The 24105-nt window shown below is 37.9% G+C and overlaps 1 protein-coding gene across 4 annotated transcripts; it reads right to left on the reverse strand.

Moving 5' to 3' along the window:
* Window positions 1–7204: 7204 nt before the first annotated feature.
* LOC121389378 (acid phosphatase type 7-like) lies at window positions 7205–23790 on the reverse strand. Of its 4 annotated transcripts, none has more exons than XM_041520976.1 (4): window positions 23683–23726; window positions 12811–12875; window positions 10042–11316; window positions 7205–8322 (listed from the first exon to the last, which is right to left on the reverse strand). In XM_041520976.1, the coding sequence occupies exons 1-4, from the start codon at window positions 23709–23711 to the stop codon at window positions 8141–8143; spliced, it is 1551 nt and encodes a 516-aa protein (XP_041376910.1). In that variant the 5' UTR covers window positions 23712–23726; the 3' UTR covers window positions 7205–8140. The 4 variants fall into 4 exon arrangements, with proteins under 4 accessions (XP_041376910.1, XP_041376911.1, XP_041376913.1 ...); XM_041520977.1 differs by lacking the exon at window positions 23683–23726 and adding an exon at window positions 16272–16306 and having other exon boundaries at window positions 12815–12896; XM_041520979.1 differs by lacking the exon at window positions 12811–12875 and having other exon boundaries at window positions 23683–23790.
* Between the last annotated feature and the right edge of the window lie 315 nt (window positions 23791–24105).

The raw sequence follows: 24105 nt of genomic DNA on the forward strand, positions 1-24105 counted from the left end.
TTGTTTATCTGTCAATTTATAAGCAAGCTATAGCCATTTCCCTGATTTGGCCACCATTTTGTCCGCCATCTTGGATTTTTCTTCAAGGGTGCCCAGGTGGCACTCAGTAGATTATTGATGTGCACCAAATTGTGCAGACTTTGAACCCAAATTGGCATTTGGCTATTCACATTTTTTTTTTTTTAAATTATAATAATAATAAAAAAAATAAAAATAAAATTCTTATAATATGGAAATCTACCCTGATCATTTAGATAATGGATTAATCCATCATATACTTATTAAGTTGTTAGTGTCTATATAAGAAGGTGTTTACTTAGCTGAAATATATATTAGCTAACAAACAAGTAAATTAATATATACCATATTTTGGGAAAAGTATCCTTGGTGGATGATCTTGTAACCCCGGTAGTTAGATACTATAAAATCCACCTTATTGAAATCTTAAGTGTCTCATTTTCCTGGAACTATCCCTAGCACTGATAGTAAACATACAGTAAGGTTATTCACATATATATATATTTTGTTTTTTTAATTAAATAAAAATAAAAAATAATAATAGTACCCGGTAATTTCTTATAATTTGGAAATCTAGCCGTATCATTTGGATATTGGATTAATCCACCATATACATATTTAAGTATTAGTGTCTACATAAGAAGGTGTTTACTTAGATAAAATATACAATAACTAACAAAGAAAGGAAATATTTTATTTAACAATGCACTCAACACATTTTATTTACGGTTATATGGCATCAGACATATGGTTAAGGACCACACAGATATAGAGAGAGAGGAAACCCACTGTCGCCACTTCATGGGCTACTCTTTTCGATTAGCAGCAAGGGATCTTTTATATGTACCATCCCACAGACAGGGTAGTACATACCACAGCCTTTGATATGCCAGTCATGCTAGAACGAGAAATCAATAGTTAACAAATACATAAATTAATATACTATATTAATGAAAAAGTAGGCCTACACTCAGTGGATGATATTGTACCTTCGGTAGTTAGATACTTTAAAATCTACCCTATTGAAATCTTAAGTGTTTCAATTTTCTAAAACTATCCCTAGCACTGATAGTAAACATACAGTAAGCTTATTCACATATATTTTAAATAATAATAATAATAATAATAATAATAATAATAATAATAATAATAATAATAATAATAATAATAATAATAATTTCTTATAATTTGGAAACCTACCCTGATCATTTAGATAATGGATTAATCCATCATATACATATTTAATTATTAGTGTTTATATAAGAAGGTGTTTACTTAGCTGAAATATATATTGGCTAACAAATAAGTAAACTAATATACCATATTTTGGGAAAAGTACCTTCGGTAGATCTTGTATCCTCGGTAGTTCGGTACCATAAAATCCACCCTATTGAAATCTTGAGTGTCTCATTTTCCTAGAACTATCCCTAGTACTGATAGTAAACATAAAGTACGTTTATTCACAAATATAAAAAAATAGTAATAAAAAAATAGAAAAAAATAATAACTTGTTATAATTTGAAAATCTACCCTTGTTAGTTAGATAATGGATATACATATTTAATTATTAGTGTCTACATAAAGTGTTTACTTATCTGAAATATACAATAGCTAACAAATACATAAATTAATATACCATATTAAGGAAAAAGAAAGAAAGAAAGAAATGTTTTATTTAACGACGCACTCAACACATTTTATTTATGGTTATATGGCGTCAGACATATGGTTAAGGACCACACAGATTTTTAGAGGAAACCTACTGTCGCCACTACATGGGCTACTCTTTCCGATTAGCAGCAAGGGATCTTTTATTTGCACTTCCCACAGGCAGGATAGCACAAACCATGGCCTTTGTTGAACCAGTTATGGATCACTGGTCGGTCCAAGTGGTTTACACCTACCCACTGAGCCTTACGGAGCACTCACTCAGGGTTTGGAGTCAGTATCTGGATTAAAAATCCCCATGCCTCGACTGGGATCCAAACCCAGTACCTACCAGCCTGTAGATCAATGGCCTAACCACAACGCCACCGAGGCCGGTTTTCCACTGAGGGTAGTTTTCCTTTAATATGTTATATTACATTACACATATGTTGGCTAATGTATATTTCAGCTACGTAAACACCTTCTCATGTAGACATGACAATTCAATATGAATGTGATGGCTTAATCTATTATTTAACTGATCAGGGTAGATTTTCTTTCCATGTGTGAAATTTGGAATTTTTTTTTTTTTTTGCAACAAGATGTCAATAATCGTACTGCATATTTACTATCCATGTCAGGAGTGGTTTTCATAAAAGGAGACTCTTAAAATTTCAAAAACGTGGATTTTACCATACTTAAACTACCGAGGGTACATGGATATCATCCACCGAGGGTAGTTTTCCTTTAATATGTTATATTACATTACACATATGTTGTCTAATGTATATTTCAGCTACGTAAACACCTTCTCATGTAGACATGACAATTCAATATGAATGTGATGGCTTAATCTATTATTTAACTGATCAGGGTAGATTTTCTTTCCATGTGCGAAAGTTGGATTTTTTATTTATTTTTATTTTTTTGTAACAAGATGTCAATAATCGTACTGCATATTTACTATCCATGTCAGGAGTGGTTTTTAGAAAAGGAGACTCATAAAATATCAAAAACGTGGATTTTACCATACATGTACTTAAACTACCGAGGGTACATGGATATCATCCACCGAGGGTAGTTTTCCTTTAATATGTTATATTACATTACACATATGTTGTCTAATGTATATTTCAGCTACGTAAACACCTTCTCATGTAGATATGACAATTCAATATGAATGTGATGGCTTAATCTATTATTTAACTGATCAGGGTAATTTTCTTTTCATGTGTAAAAAATAGAAAAAAACAACAAAGAGTTGAAACACTTGTCATAATTTGTTTTATTTAGAGACTTTAAGTAACAACATTAGTAAGAGCATAGTACTTGACATTGGCAGCTGACAGCAAGTATTTAGTCTACAAATAGCTATACTCCACTCGGACTCTGAAATACTTTTGATATGAATTTGTTTTACCACAAATTACACGATAATTTAACCACACAAAAATAAAAGAACATTATAAATATAATACCTCCAAGTAATATTATTTCCCATGGCTTAGTGACACTGCATGGGGATCAAAAAGCAGTTTGTACTGGTAAATGTTTAAATGGTGTGCAAGGGATCTTTTATATGCACCATCCCAGAGACAGGGTAGTACATACATGGCCTTTGATATGCCAGTCGTGGTGCACTGGCTGGAATGATAAATAGCCTAACGGACCTTCCGACAGGGATCAATCCCAAAAATTTCTTTCTAGCAGAAACACTGCCAAGTAAAACCAATTTGGTTCAAATGTTCTTATATACAGATATTTCAAACAGGTGTCTCCAAATAAATCTTTACCGTGAAGCTGTAACAGCCTGGTGGAGATGATTGCGTATATCCTTTTTAGTGGGATAAAACCGCCTGTTGCTCTTTTGGATGTTGAGGTCACAGAAGTTGCTAATCATATCCTTTTCAACGAAAACTTCAAGTTGTCTCTTGATGTGAGAGACATTCCTGAGGCCATCATCAACAAGTTCATGTATCTTCTGTATTATAATCGTGTCAAGTGGTTGGCGGTACCCTGCATACTAAAAAGGAAAAAATGGTTGGTGGTAGATTTTAACGAGCCAATATTTATATATATATATATATATATATATAAGGAGAACACTTGTTACATCTTAAATGTAATCTGTCATTTTAAGATATTGTTTTGCATGCGATTACAATGCACAGCAACATTAAGCTTTGGTTTAATTGTGGTACTAAAAATTTATGCCAACTAAATGAAAATATCTGGAAATATGATGGGCCATTTGAGACTTGAAACATCTGAAAGGTCAAAAAATTAGGTGGTTAAGGGAGAATGGTCTCTGCTTCATGTATTGCCGTTTTGTAACCAAGCAGTTTCCTTTTGGGCTACTGTAAGAAATGTTTAACGACCATAAAATATTGACGAATTCGGTGAGGCCACAAAAATCACAAATATTTCATGATGCTAAATTTAAAGAGACCTACAAGAGACTGTTCTTTCCTCAGTGATTAATTGAACACACAACAATGATGATAACAAGAGTTAGTTAGCATGCATATGACTGCAAGTTTGTTCTAAAATTAATTGTCTGTTAGTCAACAAATCAACCTTATTTGTTTTAACATTAGATAAAGTCGACCTCATTAAAGTTTATCTAACACCTTTAACTTTGAATGAATAATGAAAAATTTACAACATATTAGCATTCTTAAAAACCGAATGGTCAATAATTCCGATATTACCTCTCCTATCAAATGGCCACTATGATCAGTTTCTTCTGGAAGAGAAACATACACATAGTATTCTTTAATTGTATCCTCTCCAAACCGTTCTCTCAGTTTTTTTGACAGGATCCGTCTTTTGTACAGAGTATCATTTTCTTCAATCTATAAAAATGTATCCAAAGAAATAAAAGGACATATGTATGATATAAAATTAAATTATAGATAAAATGTTGTGATTGCTGTTCAATTAATTAATAGATCCCGTAACATCCTGTAATATAAAAAAAGATGACCTTTCTAGATATAGGTCATAGATGGCCCATACATTTAGCGTAAAGCTTGCACTCCAAAGTTGTTGCATAGAGTTAGATCCCTTCACAAAAATCAGGGTTCATACACTTCAAAAGGTTTAATTTTCAAGAACTTTTTTTTACCATTTTCTAAGAGTCTCAATACGTTACCTGGAAAGGAATGTTTAACGACACCCCAGCAAATTGTTTATTCAGCAGTTGGTATGTCTCAAATATAGTTTTGCCACACATGGTCTATAGGAAATATACCCAAATGTACCCAAGTGAAAGAAGAGTCAGTGACGTTAAAACAGGGAAATATCCTTTAAAATAGACCAAAACTGTAATCAAGAACCGCTACTTCTCCGACACGCATGTATATATATATATATGTATATATATATATATATATATATATATATATATATATATATATATATATATGTATGTATGTATGTATGTATGTATGTATGTGTGTGTGTGTGTGTGTGTGTGTGTGTGTGTGTGTGTGTGTGTGTGTGTGTGTGTGTGTATAACCCCCTCCCCTCCCCTCCCTCCCGTCTACGGCTCCGCGTTTGATGAGTTCCGTTTACATGAAATTTCAATTCACCCCACCCCACCCCCCGCTAATCATGCTGGCTACGGGCCTGAAGTTATATACAATATTCATAAAAAAAAAAAGACCAAACATCAAATTAGGATCGTATCGGGTTGCATGGGTCTACCACTCTGGAAAATTTGCTGAACTTTACGTTATGTATAATCATGTACGTTATAAAAACGTGTGATACTTGCATACCATATCGATATATAGGACTTAATTCTCCCTATGCTTGTAAATGTGTATCAAAGTACTGATGGTATCGCTAACGATCTCAACCAATGTTCTCAGGTACATTTTTAACAACTATAATTACATTGCAACACACGTTCTTGTTTAAAATGTCAGTGTTTGTATATACAATGTTTTTCCTTTTCGATTAGCAGCAAGGGATCTTTTATATGCACCATCCCACAGACAGGATAACACATACCACGGCCTTTGATATACCAGTCGTGGTGCACTGGCTGGAGCGAGAAATAGTCCAATGGTCCCACCGACGGGAATCGATCCCAGACCGACCGCACATCAAACGGACGCTTTACCACTGGGTTACGTCTCGCCCTACTACTAGCATTTGGAGTTGACAGCTGCGTGTATACGTGTATTCCATGTAGACCTGTAGCAGATGAATCGGATCCTGTTTACCTAGCTAGTTGTATAATAAACAGGGGCGTAGGCTAGGGGGGTTCGGGGGGTTCGGACGAAAGCCCCCCCTAAAGCAAATGGTCCGCTTTCAGAACTAAAACATACAGGTTTATACATATGGAGTTTCTGGTGGTGCAAAAACAAAATAGAAAAAGGTCCACTTGGTTCATATTCGAACACACACACACACACACACACACACACACACCACACACACGCACACACACACACACACACACACACACACCCCAGGTCCAGATCACGCTACGCCCCTGATAAATAAACTGACTTACTGTAACTAAAAATCGTATCTCTGCTGATATTTATGTTATTCCAGGACTAACAAATTACGGAGGTCGGTTCATAAACATACGGAACAGGGGGCAGGGGGCGGGGGCGGAACAAGTGTCCCCCTAGTTCTGGAGCAAAACCTCAAATTCGGACCAAAATGTGCTAACCTGAGACCTTTTTACCATGTATTTCCATCATTCTACCCTTAAAATTAGCTGTAATCCATGTAAAATAAAATGCGTAGTGATTCGTTTGCAACCCTATATAACTGTTTGATAGTAATGCTAATACAGGTATAAATAAATGTTGTTATCCAGGTTTGGGCATTTTGCTCCATTCGGGCAAAAACAAGCCTGGCCCCTACGGAAAGGGGAGCCTGTACGCCTATGGGTTGGTTTGCTATTCGTTTCATCAAGTTGGTTTGGTGAAACCTTCAGTGTACTATTTGTACTGCCACAATTTCGGTGTTGTCATCAGTGGTAAAGCGTTCGCTTGATGCGCGGTCGGTCTAGGATCGATCCCCGTCGGTGAACCCATTTGTGCTATTTCTCGTTCCAGCCAGTGCTCCACAACTGGTGTAACAAAGGCCGTGGTATATTACTATCCTGTCTGTGGGACAGTGCATTTAAAAGATCCCTTTCTGCTAATCAAAAAGAGTAGCCCATGAAGTGGCGACAGCGGTTTTCCTCTCTCAGTATCTGTGTGGTCTGACGCCATATTACCGTAAATAAAATGTGTTGAGTGCGTCGTTAAATAAAACATTTCCTTCCTTCCTTCCTTCCTTCCTTCCTTTCTTCCTTCATTAGATTATGATCTGGATATTTATAGCTGCTAATTTAACACTTCTTGGTTGTGTTGTTTTTTCAGCTGTATAAAACTGCATATACTAGTACACATAATATATGTATTATTATACCCATTCATGTCAATCGAAAACCTACAATTTGGCAAGTATCACTATGTTTTTGTGACAAAAACAATAGTTATTAACATCCATATACAACTCTTAGACATCACAGATATAACTATTTTAATTCCAAACGCTTTGCTGTGAATACGCTTTATAAGGTTTTAAGTCACCAATAAAATTAATTTTACTCCATAAAACGCAGAATATAACTTCATGGCAGAAGATGGGTGATGATAATCACAAAAGCCAATGATTTTGGTGTATTTAGAACAGTTCCAACTACATGAACATGTATATTATTTGAAAGAAAATGGATGTATGCATATTTCGAATTATATAATTTGGATTTAAGTAATTATAACAATTGGTTTTCATTTTAGGGAAATTTATCCATATACAGATTCATATATTTAGTTACCACTTGAAACCATGCTATAGTTCTTTTAAATCGCTCGGTGTTTGAGATTTCAGTAACAAACATATATTCTAGGATGGAGAATGGAGCAGATTCTGTAGACCTACCCTCCGGGGAAAACAATTTGAAAAGGTTCCCCTTTTAGTTTGACTGCGCCCTTTTGGTTCACGATCTAGCTTAGTCGGTAGAGCGCTCGCCTGGTGTGCGAGGTTGTAGGATCCAACCCCCTCGGTGGATCCATTCTCCATTTGATTTTTTTCCCCATACCATCCAGTGCCTCACGACTGGAATACCAAAGGCCGTGGTATGTGTTATCCTGTCTGTGGGAAAATGCATATAAAAGATCCCTTTCTGCTAATGTAGTGGGTTTTTCTCTGAAGACTACGTGTTGATTATTACTATTCGATTATTATTGAATTAATGTGTTCTAGTGGTTTCGTTAAACAAAACAAACTTTCATTTGTACTGATTTCTGGTTAGTTAGGTTAGGAATGATCCTAATTTCGTGTTAAAGAAACATTTTTTTTTTTTTTTTTTTTTTTTTTTTTTTTCACTTTATGATTATTTACTACTGATGACGGTAGTGCAGTTATGTTCAAGATACCACAGAACCGGCATATAATTTATTCATGGTGACTTTGTGATCGTGAATCTATCGAGTACTTCATTGGACCTGCTGGCCATGTACTGGAACCGAAGCTGGGTGCTGGTTGGTTGAAAGAGTAAGTAGCCCGTGTCAAAGGTCGGCTCATCGGACCCACGCCATGGGATTCTGGGTTCGAAAGTGGGGTCGTTGAAATCTGGATTACCTATAATTCGAAAATCAATAAATTAATAATTTAAAAAAATAATAATAACAAAACACTGAAAGAATTCATAATAAAGAAAACTTTGCTCGAACAACGTTCATGGAATAGTTTCGATTTCAGTTTTGTTCTTCGGTTATTTGTATTATTAAAGGGATATACCCTAGTTTTTAAACACTACGGCATATTGTTTACTATTAGAGACATTTTTGATAACTGAAATCATACTTTACTTAAATTTTATTGTTTAGATTATCCATTTCCGTACATTGTAAGTGTTTTTGGTCATCCTTGTGTTTTTAATATCACAAAATGCATTTCTCATATTTTTAAAAACGCACGTGCGTCTGAGAGACTGTAACAGTCATGGAGTCGAGTTTTAGTCTATTTTAGAGGGTATTTCACCATTTCAAAGTCACAGACTCATGTTTCACTCAATTGTAACTTTATCCAAATGGGTTACAGGTTTGTACATTAACTAAACTTAGTGTTAATTTTCACGGGTTGAAACTAGGGTCTGTCCCTTTAAAATAGATAAAATATTTTCTCACTGTTGCTTCGTACGGATCTGAGGCTCTAATTCCATGATCATGAAATATCGACGATCGATAAACGTTTTATAGAAAGTTGAAACACATTACATGATTCATTAGTTTTATTTTCACTACGATTGGTCTATCAAAGCCCGTGTTATGTTTTATCCTTTCTGTAGGATGGCGCATATAACAGATTCCTTGCTATTAATGGAGAAGTGTTGCGGGTTTCCTCTGTAAGACTATGTCAGAGTTTCCAAATGTTTGAAATCCAGTAGTCGATGATCAATAAATTCATGTGCTCTAGTGGGTTGTTTTTTTCTTCTTTTTTTTAACTTTTAACTTTTTTTTCATTATATATTCGTAGAAGTTTTGGTATATCGGGCTCCTACTGGCAGTAGCTAATGGGAATTTCCCCAATGGCTCAGTTGGTAGAAAGTCGGACTTTCATCCGAGTGTCCGTGTTTCGCATCCCCTCAGTGGAAGTTGATTTTTCTGTTACACTAATAAGGTTTAAGAACGCTGTGTTTGGTACATATTTCAGCTGTTTGGGTTCTCGAGTTTAGGATAATTGTTATTAGTAGTTAGTTGTTATGTATTCTACGATCCAAGTTATTTTTGTTGCTATCGTCACATCGTGTTTGTTCATTACTGTGGTTCAAAATATTAAAGTTTGTTTTGTTTAACGACACCACTAGAGCACGTTTATTTATTAATCATCGGTTATTGGATGTCAAATATTTAAGGAAGGAAATGTTTTATTTAACGATGCGCTCAACACATTTTATTTACGGCTATATGGCGTCAGACATATGGTTAAGGACCACACAGACATTGAGAGAGGAAACTATTTGGTAATTTGGACATATATACAATGTATATGTACTCTTAGAGAGAAAACAGACTATATTTTTCAATTAGTTGCAAGAGATATTTTATATGCACCATCCCACATACAGGATAGCACATACCACGGCCTTTGATATACCACTTGTGGTGCACTGGCTGAAATGAGAAATAGCCAAATGGGCCCACCGATGAGGACCGATCCTAGACCGACTGAGCATCAGGCGAGTGCTTTACCATGGGCTAACCACCACCCCCCCCCCACACCCCCCACCCCCCACCCCAGTTAAAAAGATATGCTGCTTGTAATATAATGTAAACGGACAAAAACATGTGACTCTACCTGCGCCGCCATTGACTATGTAAACCGGTGCTTTCGGGTTCTTGTAATCCTCCTGCACTGCTCTCTGTCTGTACACCGGAAGTGACCTCTCGTACTGGTGGTTGTGACCCGACATGTACACGTCGACCTTTTGTTCATACAGCAGGTCTTCCAGATACGACCTGAACACTGGTGCCTCAACCTTGCACCGCTCTCTGCAAATCACACTCGTGCAGTACAGCGGGCGGTGACCAAAAACAAACACCCAAGGAACAGCACGTCTGTTCCGATTGGCTGCTTTCAAATCAGACTCCATCCAATGAAATTGCGTAGAATTCTGCATGAACTCGTGCTCCGTGGAAAACGACACGAAATGGACGCCCATGTAATCGAAGGAAAACCAAAACGTGGAATTGGAATAGCTTTCGGTAGAAGGCATGTTTAACCAGTTGGCGTAGGCGGCGAAGTGGAACTCTGATTCGTGGTTTCCCGGCGCCGTCATATAAGGCACGCGACTTACGACTGGCTCCATTCTGTTCATGTAGTCCACCCAGACGTAGCTGTTGTTGTGCGAATCGCCGCCGTAGCGGTCGGCGTAAGTGATGTCTCCCGCGTGTATCAGCAACTGGATTTTTCCGGCCTGCGCGAGATTGGAGAGCGCTGCTATTGTGTGCTTGCCGTGATCGATGCTGAGATCGGCGACAGCAGCAACAGTTGGAGTCTCGTCCTTGAAGAAACCGGTCAGACTGGGCTTGCAGAATGTATCAGTGTCGTCTGCCACTTCCTTCTTTTTGGCATTCCTCCCCAGCAGCGTGAACTGTTTGACATCGCTCCAGCCATAGTTCTGATCTCCGCACTTGTAGAAAACAGTCGTGTTAGAGACCACACCACCACCACCGACCTGGGTCAGATCCAGCAATGCGGAGTTCAAGGTCTGGTTGAAGTTCCCGCCTCTGTAAGTGTAGGCTGTCCCCGTGCTCGTGTGCTTCAGGACATGCTGGCTGGGCCCGAACATGCACTGGGGATGGAACGGGCCGCTGTGGAATGGATGTGGGTTAAACCAGGTCACTCGCATTGCCTGGTTGTTCCCGTCCAGAGACAGGTGCACTCCTTGCACTGGTTCCGAGCTCGCCTGGAAGTCGCGGGAGTACATCGCTATGATGTTGTTGTTGTTGACAGACAGGACCGAGACGATGCAGCCGTCGCTGTATTTGAAAGCGGACGCTACTTGCGTTGCCATGGTAATCACGAGTAAATGTAGTATTATACCTGATGACGCCATAATCGATGGATATTCTGTAAAACAGTATAGAAGACGAATTCCACTTTTTGTTAAAATGCAATGGCTTGATTTTTTTTTTAAATAATAATAATAATGAAGTAAAAATTTTAAAAACAACAAAATAGACTAGTAAAGGCAGTAGGCCTATTATATTTGATGTCTTTCTTTCAACATAATGTATGTCACTATAACCACTAGCATTGAAAGAAAGAAATGCTTTATTTAACGACGCACTCAACACATTTTATTTACGGTTATATGGCGTCAGACATATGGTTAAGGACCACACAGATTTTGAGAGAAAACCCGCTGTCGCCACTTCGTGGGCTACTCTTTCCGATTAGCAGCAAGGGATCTTTTATTTGCGCTTCCCACAGGCAGGATAGCACAAACCATGGCCTTTGTTGAACCAGTTATGGATCACTGGTCGGTGCAAGTGGTTTACACCTACCCATTGAGCCTTGCGGAGCACTCACTCAGGGTTTGGAGTCGGTATCGACTGGGATCCGAACCCAGTACCTACCAGCCTGTAGACCGATGGCCTAACCACGACGCCACCGAGACCGGTCACTAGCATTGAAATCTATATTAAAATGTTCAGCTTCAAATGAAGACTGCTAATAGAACAGGTTCTCGTTGACACTAATGTCATATACTATTGATATATTATATCTGCATTTATTTTTTCTCCATGTTGCGTTTCTTTTTACTATATGGACCCATCTGGCCTATCTGTCCATACAGGTAGCGAGGCTACCGTTTTTACACGGCCATGCCCATCTGTTCTGCTGTACACCCATATCCCAAAATGTAAACGCGCAATACCAGGATTATAAAATAACATGGGCAAAATCCAACCAGAGAGTTTACCATTAAAAACTGCAAATATCTTTAATTCTTATTGTAGTCCATGTAAAAATGTGTAGTGTTTGCAGTCCCATGTAATAGTAATGATAATAAGTAAAAATAATGCTATCCAGATTCGGGTATTTTTGTTTAATTCGAGCAAAACCCAACCTGTCTCCCCCACCCCACCCCCTACAAAAATGGGAGCCCGTACTACCTATGGGAACTATAGTGATGAATGAACTCTCATCAGGAAGTGAACTGTGTAGTGCGACATATGTCTAACAACCCATGTAGTTAAGGTGTGTGCCCAAGACACTCTGGGTGAATTATAACGGTTTCAGGGGCGTGTTCAGGAATTTTAGTAGGATGGGGTCTAGACTATGACGAGCGAATTTTAAAGGGTGGTTGAGACATGCTTCCCAGGAAAACGTATTGAAAATAAGACGCTTGAGCAGGGAGGGGTCTCGATCTCCAAAACCCACCCCCTGTACACGTCCCTGTATGACGATTAAAATATATGAAAAGGAAGGACTTTCCTTTGGTACTGTCGCTAACCCTAACTATGTATAATAAGTATTTATAATGTTCTTTATACGTGACAGTGTCAAAGGAAAGTCCTACCAGTGAAAAATAATAAATAGAATATAACAGTAGCTTACCTACCAAGTACTTAACAGACACTTTGCTTGAGCAGGGAGGGGTCTCGACCTCCAACACCCACGCTCTGTACAAGCCCGAATATGACCATTAAAATAAATGAAAAATAATAAATAGAATATAACAGTAGCTTACCTACCAAGTGCTTAACATGCATGTACGTAGTGTTAATCGAGTATTCGTAAGCTATTTGCGTACTTTGATGTTTACTAAACAGATAACACGGATAGAACTAAATAATTAAGGCGGTTCCAAACCTTATCGCGCGGGGTGGTTGGAAAGCAAGTTGCTTTTAATACGCAGCAATTTATATATGAAATAAAAGTAAATAGTTTCACTTACAATATAATTATATGTGAATATGTAGCATCGTTAGATCTATTTGTAGCATTTCATACTTCTGCCCGCCAAAAACAAATATCAATCGTTATTGCCCTATCGCTCCCTGCCATAGTACCAAAAAAAAAATATATATATATATATATATAATTCTGTCAAACTCGCCGATTTCATATGTCTGGGTTTCGTAACACCGGGTTATATGAAAACCTAGGTTTAACACTGGTTTACGTAAAACACCAAACAACTTGACCAAGACTAAGACCTACACCCGTGGTGCATTTCACATTTAAAAACCACGCTTTTAACATGGGTTATTCGCAGATCTGAAAAGGGACGTACTTGTAAGCGAGGAATAGCTTACACTTCATCACTTTTTGGGTAAAACTCGTTACCGGTATATTATTAGCATTCGCGTACGAGATAGGGGATCAGCTATCTCCTCTCCCCCACCCCCCCCCCCCCCCCCCCCCCCCACCCCCCACCCCCCACCCCCACCCCCATCCCCCCAATCTGGGGCAAACCTTCGTATTAGGACAAAAATGATGGAGATGTTTGGGCAAAATTAGCTGGCCTGGCTAAATCTCGTGACAACTAAAACTTATTTCACTCAGGACAAACTTTATAATAACTGGTATCTTGTTTATTATCATCTATATATCCCAGGCGCTTTGTTGTTTGTTCCCCATGAACATTGTGAATAAGTGTTGTGTGAGGTGGATCTAATTATACAGTCGTGCTAACAAAAAAAAGGCAAACGGGCATCTTGACTAAACGGGTGTGTGTGTGGGGGGGGGGGGGGGGGTCGAACACACACACACACCCTTTATCCGCTACTGTAGTGAGTTAAAATGGTCTTTAAAAATACGTTCACAATTCATTGCTCTGCTATACTAACGTAAAACACAATTTTGCTTCTGAAATTATCCATGCTGAAAAGTTACTCTTAGCAAATCCAGCGAAAAATTCCACCTCAATGGCAGGTATTGTAACTCAGTGTTAAAATATAGGGTTATTGAAAACCAGACATGTGAAATGCAAAGTAAACATGACCCAGGCTTTAACCTAGGTTTAACCCATATTTTTCCAAAACCCACCGATATCCAAAACATATGAAATCGGCCCAGTTTGAAAAAGGGATCATTTTGTAGCAAATCCGTAAACGACCACTATTAGCCCCAAAGTTAAATCTTTCTTCAAATTTAGTTTACCCGAATTCGGGGGGGGGGGGGGGGGGGGGTCGTAAGTTAACCATGTGGTGAAAGCGCTCGTCTGGTGCGCGGTCGGTCTAGGAACGATGCCCGTCAGGGGGTCCACTGGACTATTTTCGTTCCAATCATTGCATCATGACCGGTATATCAAAGGCCGTAGTAAGTGCTACCATGTCTTTGGGATGGTGCATTAAAAAGATCCCTTGCTACTAATGGAAAGGTGTGAGCATTTACCTAATGTTTAACATCCGATAATCAATGATTAAACAACTAACATACTCCGTTAACCTTTATTCCCCAAATTCAAGATACTCCGAAAATGCTGTGTTGTTATGCATATTACAGTGAGTGCTCCACAACTGGTGTAACAAAGGCCGTGGTATGTACCATCCTGTTTGTGGGATGGTGTGCATATAAAAGATCCCTTGCTGCTAATCTAAAGGAGTAGCCCATGAAGTTGCTACAGCGGGTTTCCTCGGTCAATATCTGTGTGGTCCTTAACCATATGTCTGACGCCATATAACCGTAAATAAAATGTGTTGAGTGCATCGTTAAATAAACTATTTTCTTCCTTCATTACAGTATACACTGCAGAGTACGTTTGACGCTGCAACCTCTCTCAAGAGAAAGTCTTATCAGTAAATTCGTAATGAAAACTATACTTTTACCAAAACTTTCTCGCAGACAGGAAAGCACATACCACGGCCTTTGACCAGTTGTGGTGCACTAGTGAGAACGAGTGTAAAAAATTTTTTTTAAATCAGATGAATGGATCCTTAGGCGAGTACTCAACCGAATGAGCTGAATCCCGCCCCACCATCAGACGTAAAGCTGGTAGGTACTGATTTCGCAGCTCGGTACCGGCTCCCACCCAGAGCGAGTTTTAACGACTCAATGGGTAGTTGTAAGACTACTACGTCGACTTCTCTATATCTGACCACTAACAACTAACTCATTGCCCTGAACATACAGCCCAGATCGCTGAAGTGTGTGCCCAAAATAGCGTGTTTGAAACGTAATTGGATATGAGCTGGAAAATAAGTTGAAATGATATGACATGAATAAATAATAAATAAATAAATAAATAAGTAGACTCGTCAGACATAACAAACTGAATTGAGTCCTAACACCCACCATCAGTATGGTTATTACTGGACCGACCCTTAGAGAGTAATATAGACTCGTGTTTGATCAGTTTCGTTGAACAGCTGATCGTCTTAAAGGGACATTCCTGAGTTTGCTGTAATGTTTAAGATGTTATCGACTAACAGAGACTTTCTAACGATTGTAGTTGCATATTAAATATATTTTTCTGCATAAAATATTAGTGGCTCTATATTAAGCGTGTTTCTTGTAGTTCTAATATTTGTACCAGGTTAAGGTGTCATAACACAGATGTCATCTGCCATTGAAACCCATGTTAAATTGCCCAACTTCAAACGAAGGTTGCCAATAGAACGGGTTCTCGTTGGCACTAACAACATACACCATTGCGAACATACATTATATAAGCATTTATTTTTACTCCAAAATTGAGAACATTTCCGTCTCAGTTTTTGATATAGCACCGCATCTGGCTGCAGTACCGGTCCGAACAGATAATTCATTAACCGATTCACTCCGGTCACTGATATTCTAAACAAGAAACTATATTTAATGTGTAAGTTTAATCGTAGAAATATTGTATTAGTCGGAAATATCTTACAATGCATCAAACTCAGGAATGTCCCTCTAAATACAATGATAGTGCACAAACACAGGTTGAATGAGAATTGCTGTTCTGTTCAAGATGACAAATTAAGAGAAAACGTGGTTAGGGATTTTTGTTATAATTATTTCATTATTATTACGTTTATTATAACATAAAATTTAATATTTAATTTTTATGATTATTATTTTCTAATCATACTTACTGAGAATATACAGCGATGAGGTACCACGTGAATTATATACATATTATGTTAATTCTACACCTCCGGAATTTTCATTACGTCATATGACTATGACGTCGTCTTAAATCGGATCCCCTAGCAGGAATACTAGGATATTGGTATAGGTAGCAGACCATAGTTATTTGTGAATCTTCAGCTGAGATTTATGCATACCAGCCCATGGCATCCTAAATGACCACCTATGGTTTAAAAATAAAGAAAGATACAGGTATTTTTGGCCTCAAGGAAATTACAAAAAGGGTCATAATTATAAAGAGGACATATTTTAAATATTTGTGTTACTGTTACTTTCATCATAATGTGTCCAAACTGCATGGGTTTGGGTGCAGTTTTGACAATGTTCACACCCATACAAACCACACCCATGAGGGAGTTGGTGGATATCACACATATATTTATGGAAACTTTGCTTATCAAACTTTACAAAAACCCTCGTTTGAATCAAGGTCTAGCTATTAAATTTTTCACAAAATCAGCTTGTTTGAAAATTACCCAAAATGATCGCGCCCCACTTTTGTCACAAGGAAAACGCGGTATACATGTATGAATACCAAGCCTCATTACAGCTAAAGCATTTGCACTGCTGGTGACAAACCAATTGTCATTTTTAAAAATAAATAACTCCTTGGTTATCACTAATCTTAAGACTTTACTTTTAATTTCAAATAATTAGCCTTCATTCATGGATCTGTGCAAAACCAAGAAGCGAACCATTTGCGCGCCGGGATACACAAGGGAGCTAACTGTATACCGCTACCAGAGTACTGTAGTTATTTGTCGATTTTTAACTGTGACCTTTGTTTGTGTATCGATTCCTATTTACTAACAGCAACTGAGATGTTCTTATTGACAAGTTATTTATGTCAAAGAAAGACAGCGAAAGTGGAGAGAGGATATTATATAACTGTCCATGTCTAAATGTCTGTTATGTAGTATTTCTACACTAAAGTTGTGTTTAATCGATGTGTTTTTCTTTTATCATGTTTATTTGTTATTTTGAAATAATACGTTCCCCTAAGTTTCAACTTTTTGTTTCACGAGAGAGAGAGAGAGAGAGAGAGAGAGAGAGAGAGAGAGAGAGAGAGAGAGAGAGAGAGAGAGAGAGAGAGAGAGAGAGAGAGAGAGAGAGAGAGTACTTTTTAACATGCCCCTATGAGGGATTTTATTTTTTTTGCGAATAGTTACAGAAATGCAAAGGGACATAACTATGACATCTAATAACTACATGTAATAAGGTAGTTATGTACCTTTAACGTCATTCTAAATTGGGGAATCCCCACGGTTTCTCAATGATGTTGTCAATACAGTGCATTTCTTATCCAGGATATTTTGCCAGCATCCCATGTCTGATGTGACTGAGAAAATTAGCATGAGTAAATCATACTTGGGATACATTTTCAGGCCACTGAATGATGCAGTACACCACAGTTAAATTAACTTCTTAGACATAACAGGCATAAGAAAGAAATGTTTTATTTAACGACGCACTTAACACATTTTATTTACGGTTATATGGCGTCGGACATATGGTTAAGGACCACACATATTGAGAGATGAAACCCGCTGTCGCCACTTCATGGACTGCTCTTTTCGATTAGCAGCAAGGGATCTTTTTATATGCACCATCCCACCGCGGCCTTTGTTACAGTCAGTATTGGACCGTTTTGTTTAACAATACCACTAGACAACATCGATCACTGGATGTCAGACGTTTTGTTAAAGTTAAGTTGAAGTTTGTTTTGATTAACGACACCACTAGAGTACATTGATTTATTAATCACCGATTGTTGGATGTCAAACATTTCTGACATATAGTCTTATAAAAAAATTCCGCAACATTTTTTCCATTTAGAAGCAAGAGATTTTCGGGCCCTGTGATCTTGTAGTGTCGTTAAACAAAACAAACAAATTAATCGCCGACTGCTCGATGTTAAATATTTGGTACATCTGACGTGTAACCGTCTGATGAATTCCGCTATACATTTTTTCCATTAGTAGAAAGAAATCTTGTATGTGCACTTTCCCACAGACAGGACAGTACATGCCACGACCTTTAATATACAAGTCACGTGGCACTAGTTGGGATGGGCGGAAAACCCAGTCAGAGAATGGGTCCACTGAGGGGGTTCGATCCTACGACCCGTGTTTTCATTAAAGTTAATATAAATAGAATATGTACAAACAGATATATGTACACACACGTACGCACGCACACCAACACACATACAAACACTTACGAAATAAATAGAGAATACTACATGAATGGCCGTTATCTTTCAACGAGTCGTTTCCAAACAACGGACACGAATGTAGTATTCTATTTCTTACTAAAAAAAAAACATCATAAAAAAAATTAAAAAATAAAATTAACAAATTAAAATAAATTTAAAACATATTTTCCAACTAAAACCTATTTACTACCATGGTGCTGGTAGCTACCTTATGCGTCACTGAGAAATTAGCTTCAGGTTAACTTTTATGTCACAGAGCTATCAATTTTCATTTTGTTTTTTCTTTTCCATTGTATGGGATAGCGCTAAGATCACCTTAATAAGTACATAACTATCGTTGGCGGGACGTAGCCCAGTGGTAAAGAGCTCGCTTGATGTGCGGTTGGTCTTGGATCGATCCCTGTCGGTGGGCCCATTGGGTTATTTCTCGCTCCATCCAATGCTCCACGACTGGTATATCAAAGACCGTAGTATGTGCTATCCTGTCTGTGAGATGGTTGCATATAAAAGATCCCATGCTACTAATGGAAAAAAATGTAGCAGGTTTCCACTCTAAAACTATATGTCGAAATTACAAAATGTTTGATGATTAATAAATCAATGTGCTCTAGTCGTGTCGTTAAACAAAACAAACTTCTTTTTGCATAACTATCTAATGCACATAAGGTGTTCTTAGAGCTAAGATCGCTTCGTGGAACTGGGGCTGGTCATCACCTAGGTGCAGCCAATCGAATGTCTTTAAATTGTTATCACATGTATGTGTCTTATTAGTATGTTGGGGCGGTAATGGTAAAGCGCTCGCTCGATGCGCGGTCGGTCTAGGATCGATCCCAGCCGGTGGACCCATTGGGCTATTTCTCATTCCAGCCAGTGCACCACGACTGGTACATGTATATCAAAGGTCGTGGTATGTACTACCCTGTCTGTGGGATGGTGCATATAAAAGATCCCATGCTGCTAATCGAAAAGAGTAGCCCATGACGTGGCGACAGCGGGTTTCCTCTCTCAATATCAGTGTGGTCCTTAACCATATGTCTGACGCCATATAACCATCAATAAAATGTGTTGAGTGCGTTGTTAAATAATAATAAAAAATTATTAGTCTGTTTATCAAAAATAACGAACAATGTTCTCATTAATGGGTGTGTGGGGAGAAAACATTCCATGTAACTGACTCCAATGATAACTTTATTTTGAAATATGCTATTTTTAGTTAACGGGGGTTTGGGGAGAAAACATTCCATGTAACTGACTCCAATGATAACTTTATTTTGTAATATGCTATTTTTAGTTATTCATACAAATATCCTTTTCCTTTCCTTTTTCGGCAGAGGAAAAATGGGGAACTCGATTAGCACGTGTTATCTTTAAACTTCCATTTTCGATAAAGACATTCCTAAAATGTTGAAAAATAAGTCTTCAACAGACCGGATTCACTGTAGATTTATTTATTCTTTTGTAACAGAGTGAGTAGGAGTATGCGGAGCACTTCCTGGTGCAGGAGGAAAACGGCTTTCATCAGGGCTTGAAAGATCGGTGGCTGCATGGAATTTCCTCACACGAACTCGTGTGAAAATACATCACATTGTGAAGGTTTTTCAATATTCTGAATAATTCAAATCATGCCGTAGGCTTAACGGGATTTCTATTCAATTTACAAACTATTACTTCTTTTTTTTCTTTCTAAATCTCTGGTATAAACTTGTTAAACGTTTTACGAAAACAATGGGGGGGGGGGGAATAAAATAAGATTTAAAAACACACACAGAGAGAGAGAGAGAGAGAGAGAGAGAGAGAGAGAGAGAGAGAGAGAGAGAGAGAGAGAGAGAGAGACGGACACGGACAGACTGACAGAGAGGTATTGCCAGGGTATCAGTGTCATATATTAGGAATATAAATTGTATTTATATATATATATATATATATATATATATATATATATATATATGTGTGTGTGTGTGTGTGTGTGTGTGTGTGTGTGTGTGTGTGTGTGTGTGTGTGTCTGTGGGGGGGGGGTTGTTAGGTCGATTTTAAATTAATCAAATATCAGAGTATAATATTTACTAAAAGAAGGCAACAGTCGAAAAAACTAACGTTTGAATATTCAAAACGGCTTAAAGAGAACACTAGGCATAATTAACACCACATATAATGACAAACCGCAGCAATTATAGACATATACGAATACAAGAGAACACTAGGCATAATTAACACCACATATAATGACAAACCGCAGCAATTATAGACATATACGAATACAAGAAAACACTAGGCATAATTAACACCACATATAATGACAAACCGCAGCAATTATAGACATATACGAATACAAGAGAACACTAGGCATAATTAACACCACATATAATGACAAACCGCAGCAATTATAGAGATATACGAATACAAGAAAACACAACTATAATTTAACCCTGAAAGAACTCCAATATTTTAACATTTTATTTCACAACAGAAGCTATGTTTATGCTGTTAAAGCCAATATAATCAAGTAAGACAACATACAGATAAACAATGAAAATTATTTATACCATGTCAAAATTGCCATTGTTAACAAAATGCACTATATGAGTAAGCTGAAAATATACAAGAACCGGTAGGTATGAATAGTTCCTGTCAGGATTGTAACCTTCAGTTCCAGATATAATTTTAGGACTTTGTACTATTTAAAGTATTGTATTATTTTCATGAAAATGCAGTATGGACAGGGGTAGCATTAAAGAGTTTACCCCCCCAGGAGTCAATATGGACGCATGGACGCATCTTAATGTGACCCCTGATGGATATAATTAGAAAGCGGTTTTTAAAACTTGGCTAATACTTTTCTAAGTGTGGACTATGCTGAATATGTTACATACGTGACATAACAATATATGGGATCAGTGAAATCATGAAGCAGAAAGATGTTTTTGTTTTTTTATGTTGACCCTCCACCTGTCCTCACCTTTCCATACTCCAATGAAGTAAAACGAAACATAAAAGATCAGACAACACAATTGCAGGAGAGATAAAAGTAGTTTTAAAACAATCAGTTTCCTTATAGTGTTATAGGTTTTCATAGTTATTTTCACCTATTGTGTATGTATGTTGTGGGTGTATTGTATGTTTTATATAATTCTCGAGAGTGTATTGTGGACTTACAATTGTTACGAATCTCCCCTGGGTTGTCATGCCACAATCTGAACAGACCAGGCCCTTTTAAGGGCCCCTATGGGCAACCTAGGGAGACATGTTAACACCAACTAGGTCCACTTAACGAACTACACTCGGCGCACTAATCTTCCAAAACTATACTAACTCCCTACTTTTCCTTTTGGCTGACCGTTCAAAATTGCGCCTAATTTCCCTCACAAAAACTGCGCACCTTTTCTCTTTGGCTTAATCCTACGGGACGTTCCAAATTACATACATACACCATACCACCCTCCGCCTGTTACCAGCCCCGGTCGGACTGTTGGTGCTCCCTTGCACCTGCCAGTGCAGGTGGTCCCCCCCCCCTCCACCCCACCCCACCCCTTCCCTGTCCTGGCCTGTGGAGCCGGCCAAGACCGGCACTTGTGCCCAGGACAGGCGTGCGCTACAACAGCTTGCTCTGAATGTGCACGTTAAACACTCTGACCTGACCTGACCTGATAGTGGACTGTCGATGTAAAAGAAATTCCTTTTTAATGTAATAAAGTATTGTATTGTGTTGTATTGTGTTGTATTGTATTGTGTTGTGTTGTGTTGTGTTGTGTTGTATTGTATTCTAAGTAGAGAGGTTTCTCAGGGCCTGTTTTTAGATCTTCCGAATTCAATGTATCAATTTATCTTGTAATGTCACACAAAAGTTACACTCTTGTCATTTCTAGCAACACAATTTATATTTATTGTGTACGTCATGCGTGGAATCATTCCATGTTTTTCACACAGTTTTACATTTAGATATCATATATGAAAGGAGCGATTTTTTTTTCCACCCTAATTTACAAGCATCACCGGAGACTTCCTAAAACAAATGCTTTGTCATTATATGAAGTTACCAGATATTAAAACACAAAACGCTCAAGTTTATACACTGATAACAACAACTAATTTCTACATGCATGGTGTACAAGCTAATAACAGTTTGTGTGTTTGTTTTGTTTAACGACACCACTAGAGCATATTGATTTAATAATCATCGGCTACTGGATGTCAAACATTTGGTAATTTTGACATATGTCTTAGAGAGGAAACCCAATACATTTTTCAATTAGTTAGCACGGGATCTTTTATATGCACCATCCCGCAGACAGGATAACACATACCACGGCCTTTCATATACCAGTCGCGGTGCACTGGATAGAATGAGAAATAGCCAAATGTGCACACCGACAGGGATCGATCCCAGACCGACCGCGCATCAGGCGCGCGCTTTACCACTGAGCTACGTTCCGCCCCAGCTAATAACAGATGACATTTCTGTGCGAACAACCCAGCATCTGTTTTATTTTGCTATGGCATATACTCTAACCAAATATGTAAAACGAGATCGTCGGTAAACTATTTCTGATGTCTTACAAGGCCCCGTGCTTATAAAACTTTTAGAATCTCAGACATTACAGACTGGACTCCAGTCTCAAACTCGAGTCTAGACTCTATTGAGTTTGAGATTATAATTTTTTTTTTTTTTTTTTTTTTGGGGGGGGGGGGGGGGTTTGGTGGGGGTTTTGTTTTGTTTAAAGACACCACTAGAGCACATTGCTTTATTAAGCATCGTCTATTGGATGTCAAACATTTGTTCATTTTGACATATAGTCTCAGAGAGGAAACCCGCTACATTTTTCCATTAGTAGCAAGGGGTCTTTTATACGCAGCATCCCACAGACAGGTTAGCACATACCACGGCATTTGATATACCAGTCGTGGTGTACTGGCTGGAACGAGTACCCGTGCTTATAAAACTTTTAGAGTCTAGACTCGAGATTCTAATAGTCTGAAACAGTAATGTCATGACAACGTTATACAAATTGTATGGCGTGTGACGTCATTAGAGATACAAGCAAATAGACGGGCAGACAGATAGACCAAGGAAATTACAGTTCAAATACTTTAATAGTAATATATTTAAAGAAGAAAAAAAAGAGGATAATTGTATGGTCATTTACCTGTAGACGTCTAAACTGTCTTTATACATTTATAGATATAACATCAGTTATAAATGAATAAGATACAAGTACGTTTGTTGCGTCACGATTTGCCAACCAATTATATCAAAGGTCTTTTGCTGCTAAGGCCTAAAAAACAAACTGGTGTGTTTCCGGGAATATGCAACCCCCCCCCCCCCCCCCCCCCCCCCCCCCCCCCCCCCCCCCCCTCCCGTTGTTACTGAAGCATATCCTCAAATTCGTGCAAAAACAGTTGAAATATTCGGGCAAAATGTGTTAACCCTGAGACCTTTTTTATCATGTATTTCCATCATTGTACCCGTAAAATTAGTTGTAATCCACGGGGAAATCCGTAGTTATTCGTTTATAATCCTATATAGCTGTTTGGTAGTAATGGGGGTTTTTTATTTTATAAATAAACGT

The sequence above is a fragment of the Gigantopelta aegis genome, chromosome 14, assembly GCF_016097555.1.
Source record: "Gigantopelta aegis isolate Gae_Host chromosome 14, Gae_host_genome, whole genome shotgun sequence".
In the NCBI taxonomy this organism is placed as follows: domain Eukaryota; kingdom Metazoa; phylum Mollusca; class Gastropoda; order Neomphalida; family Peltospiridae; genus Gigantopelta; species Gigantopelta aegis.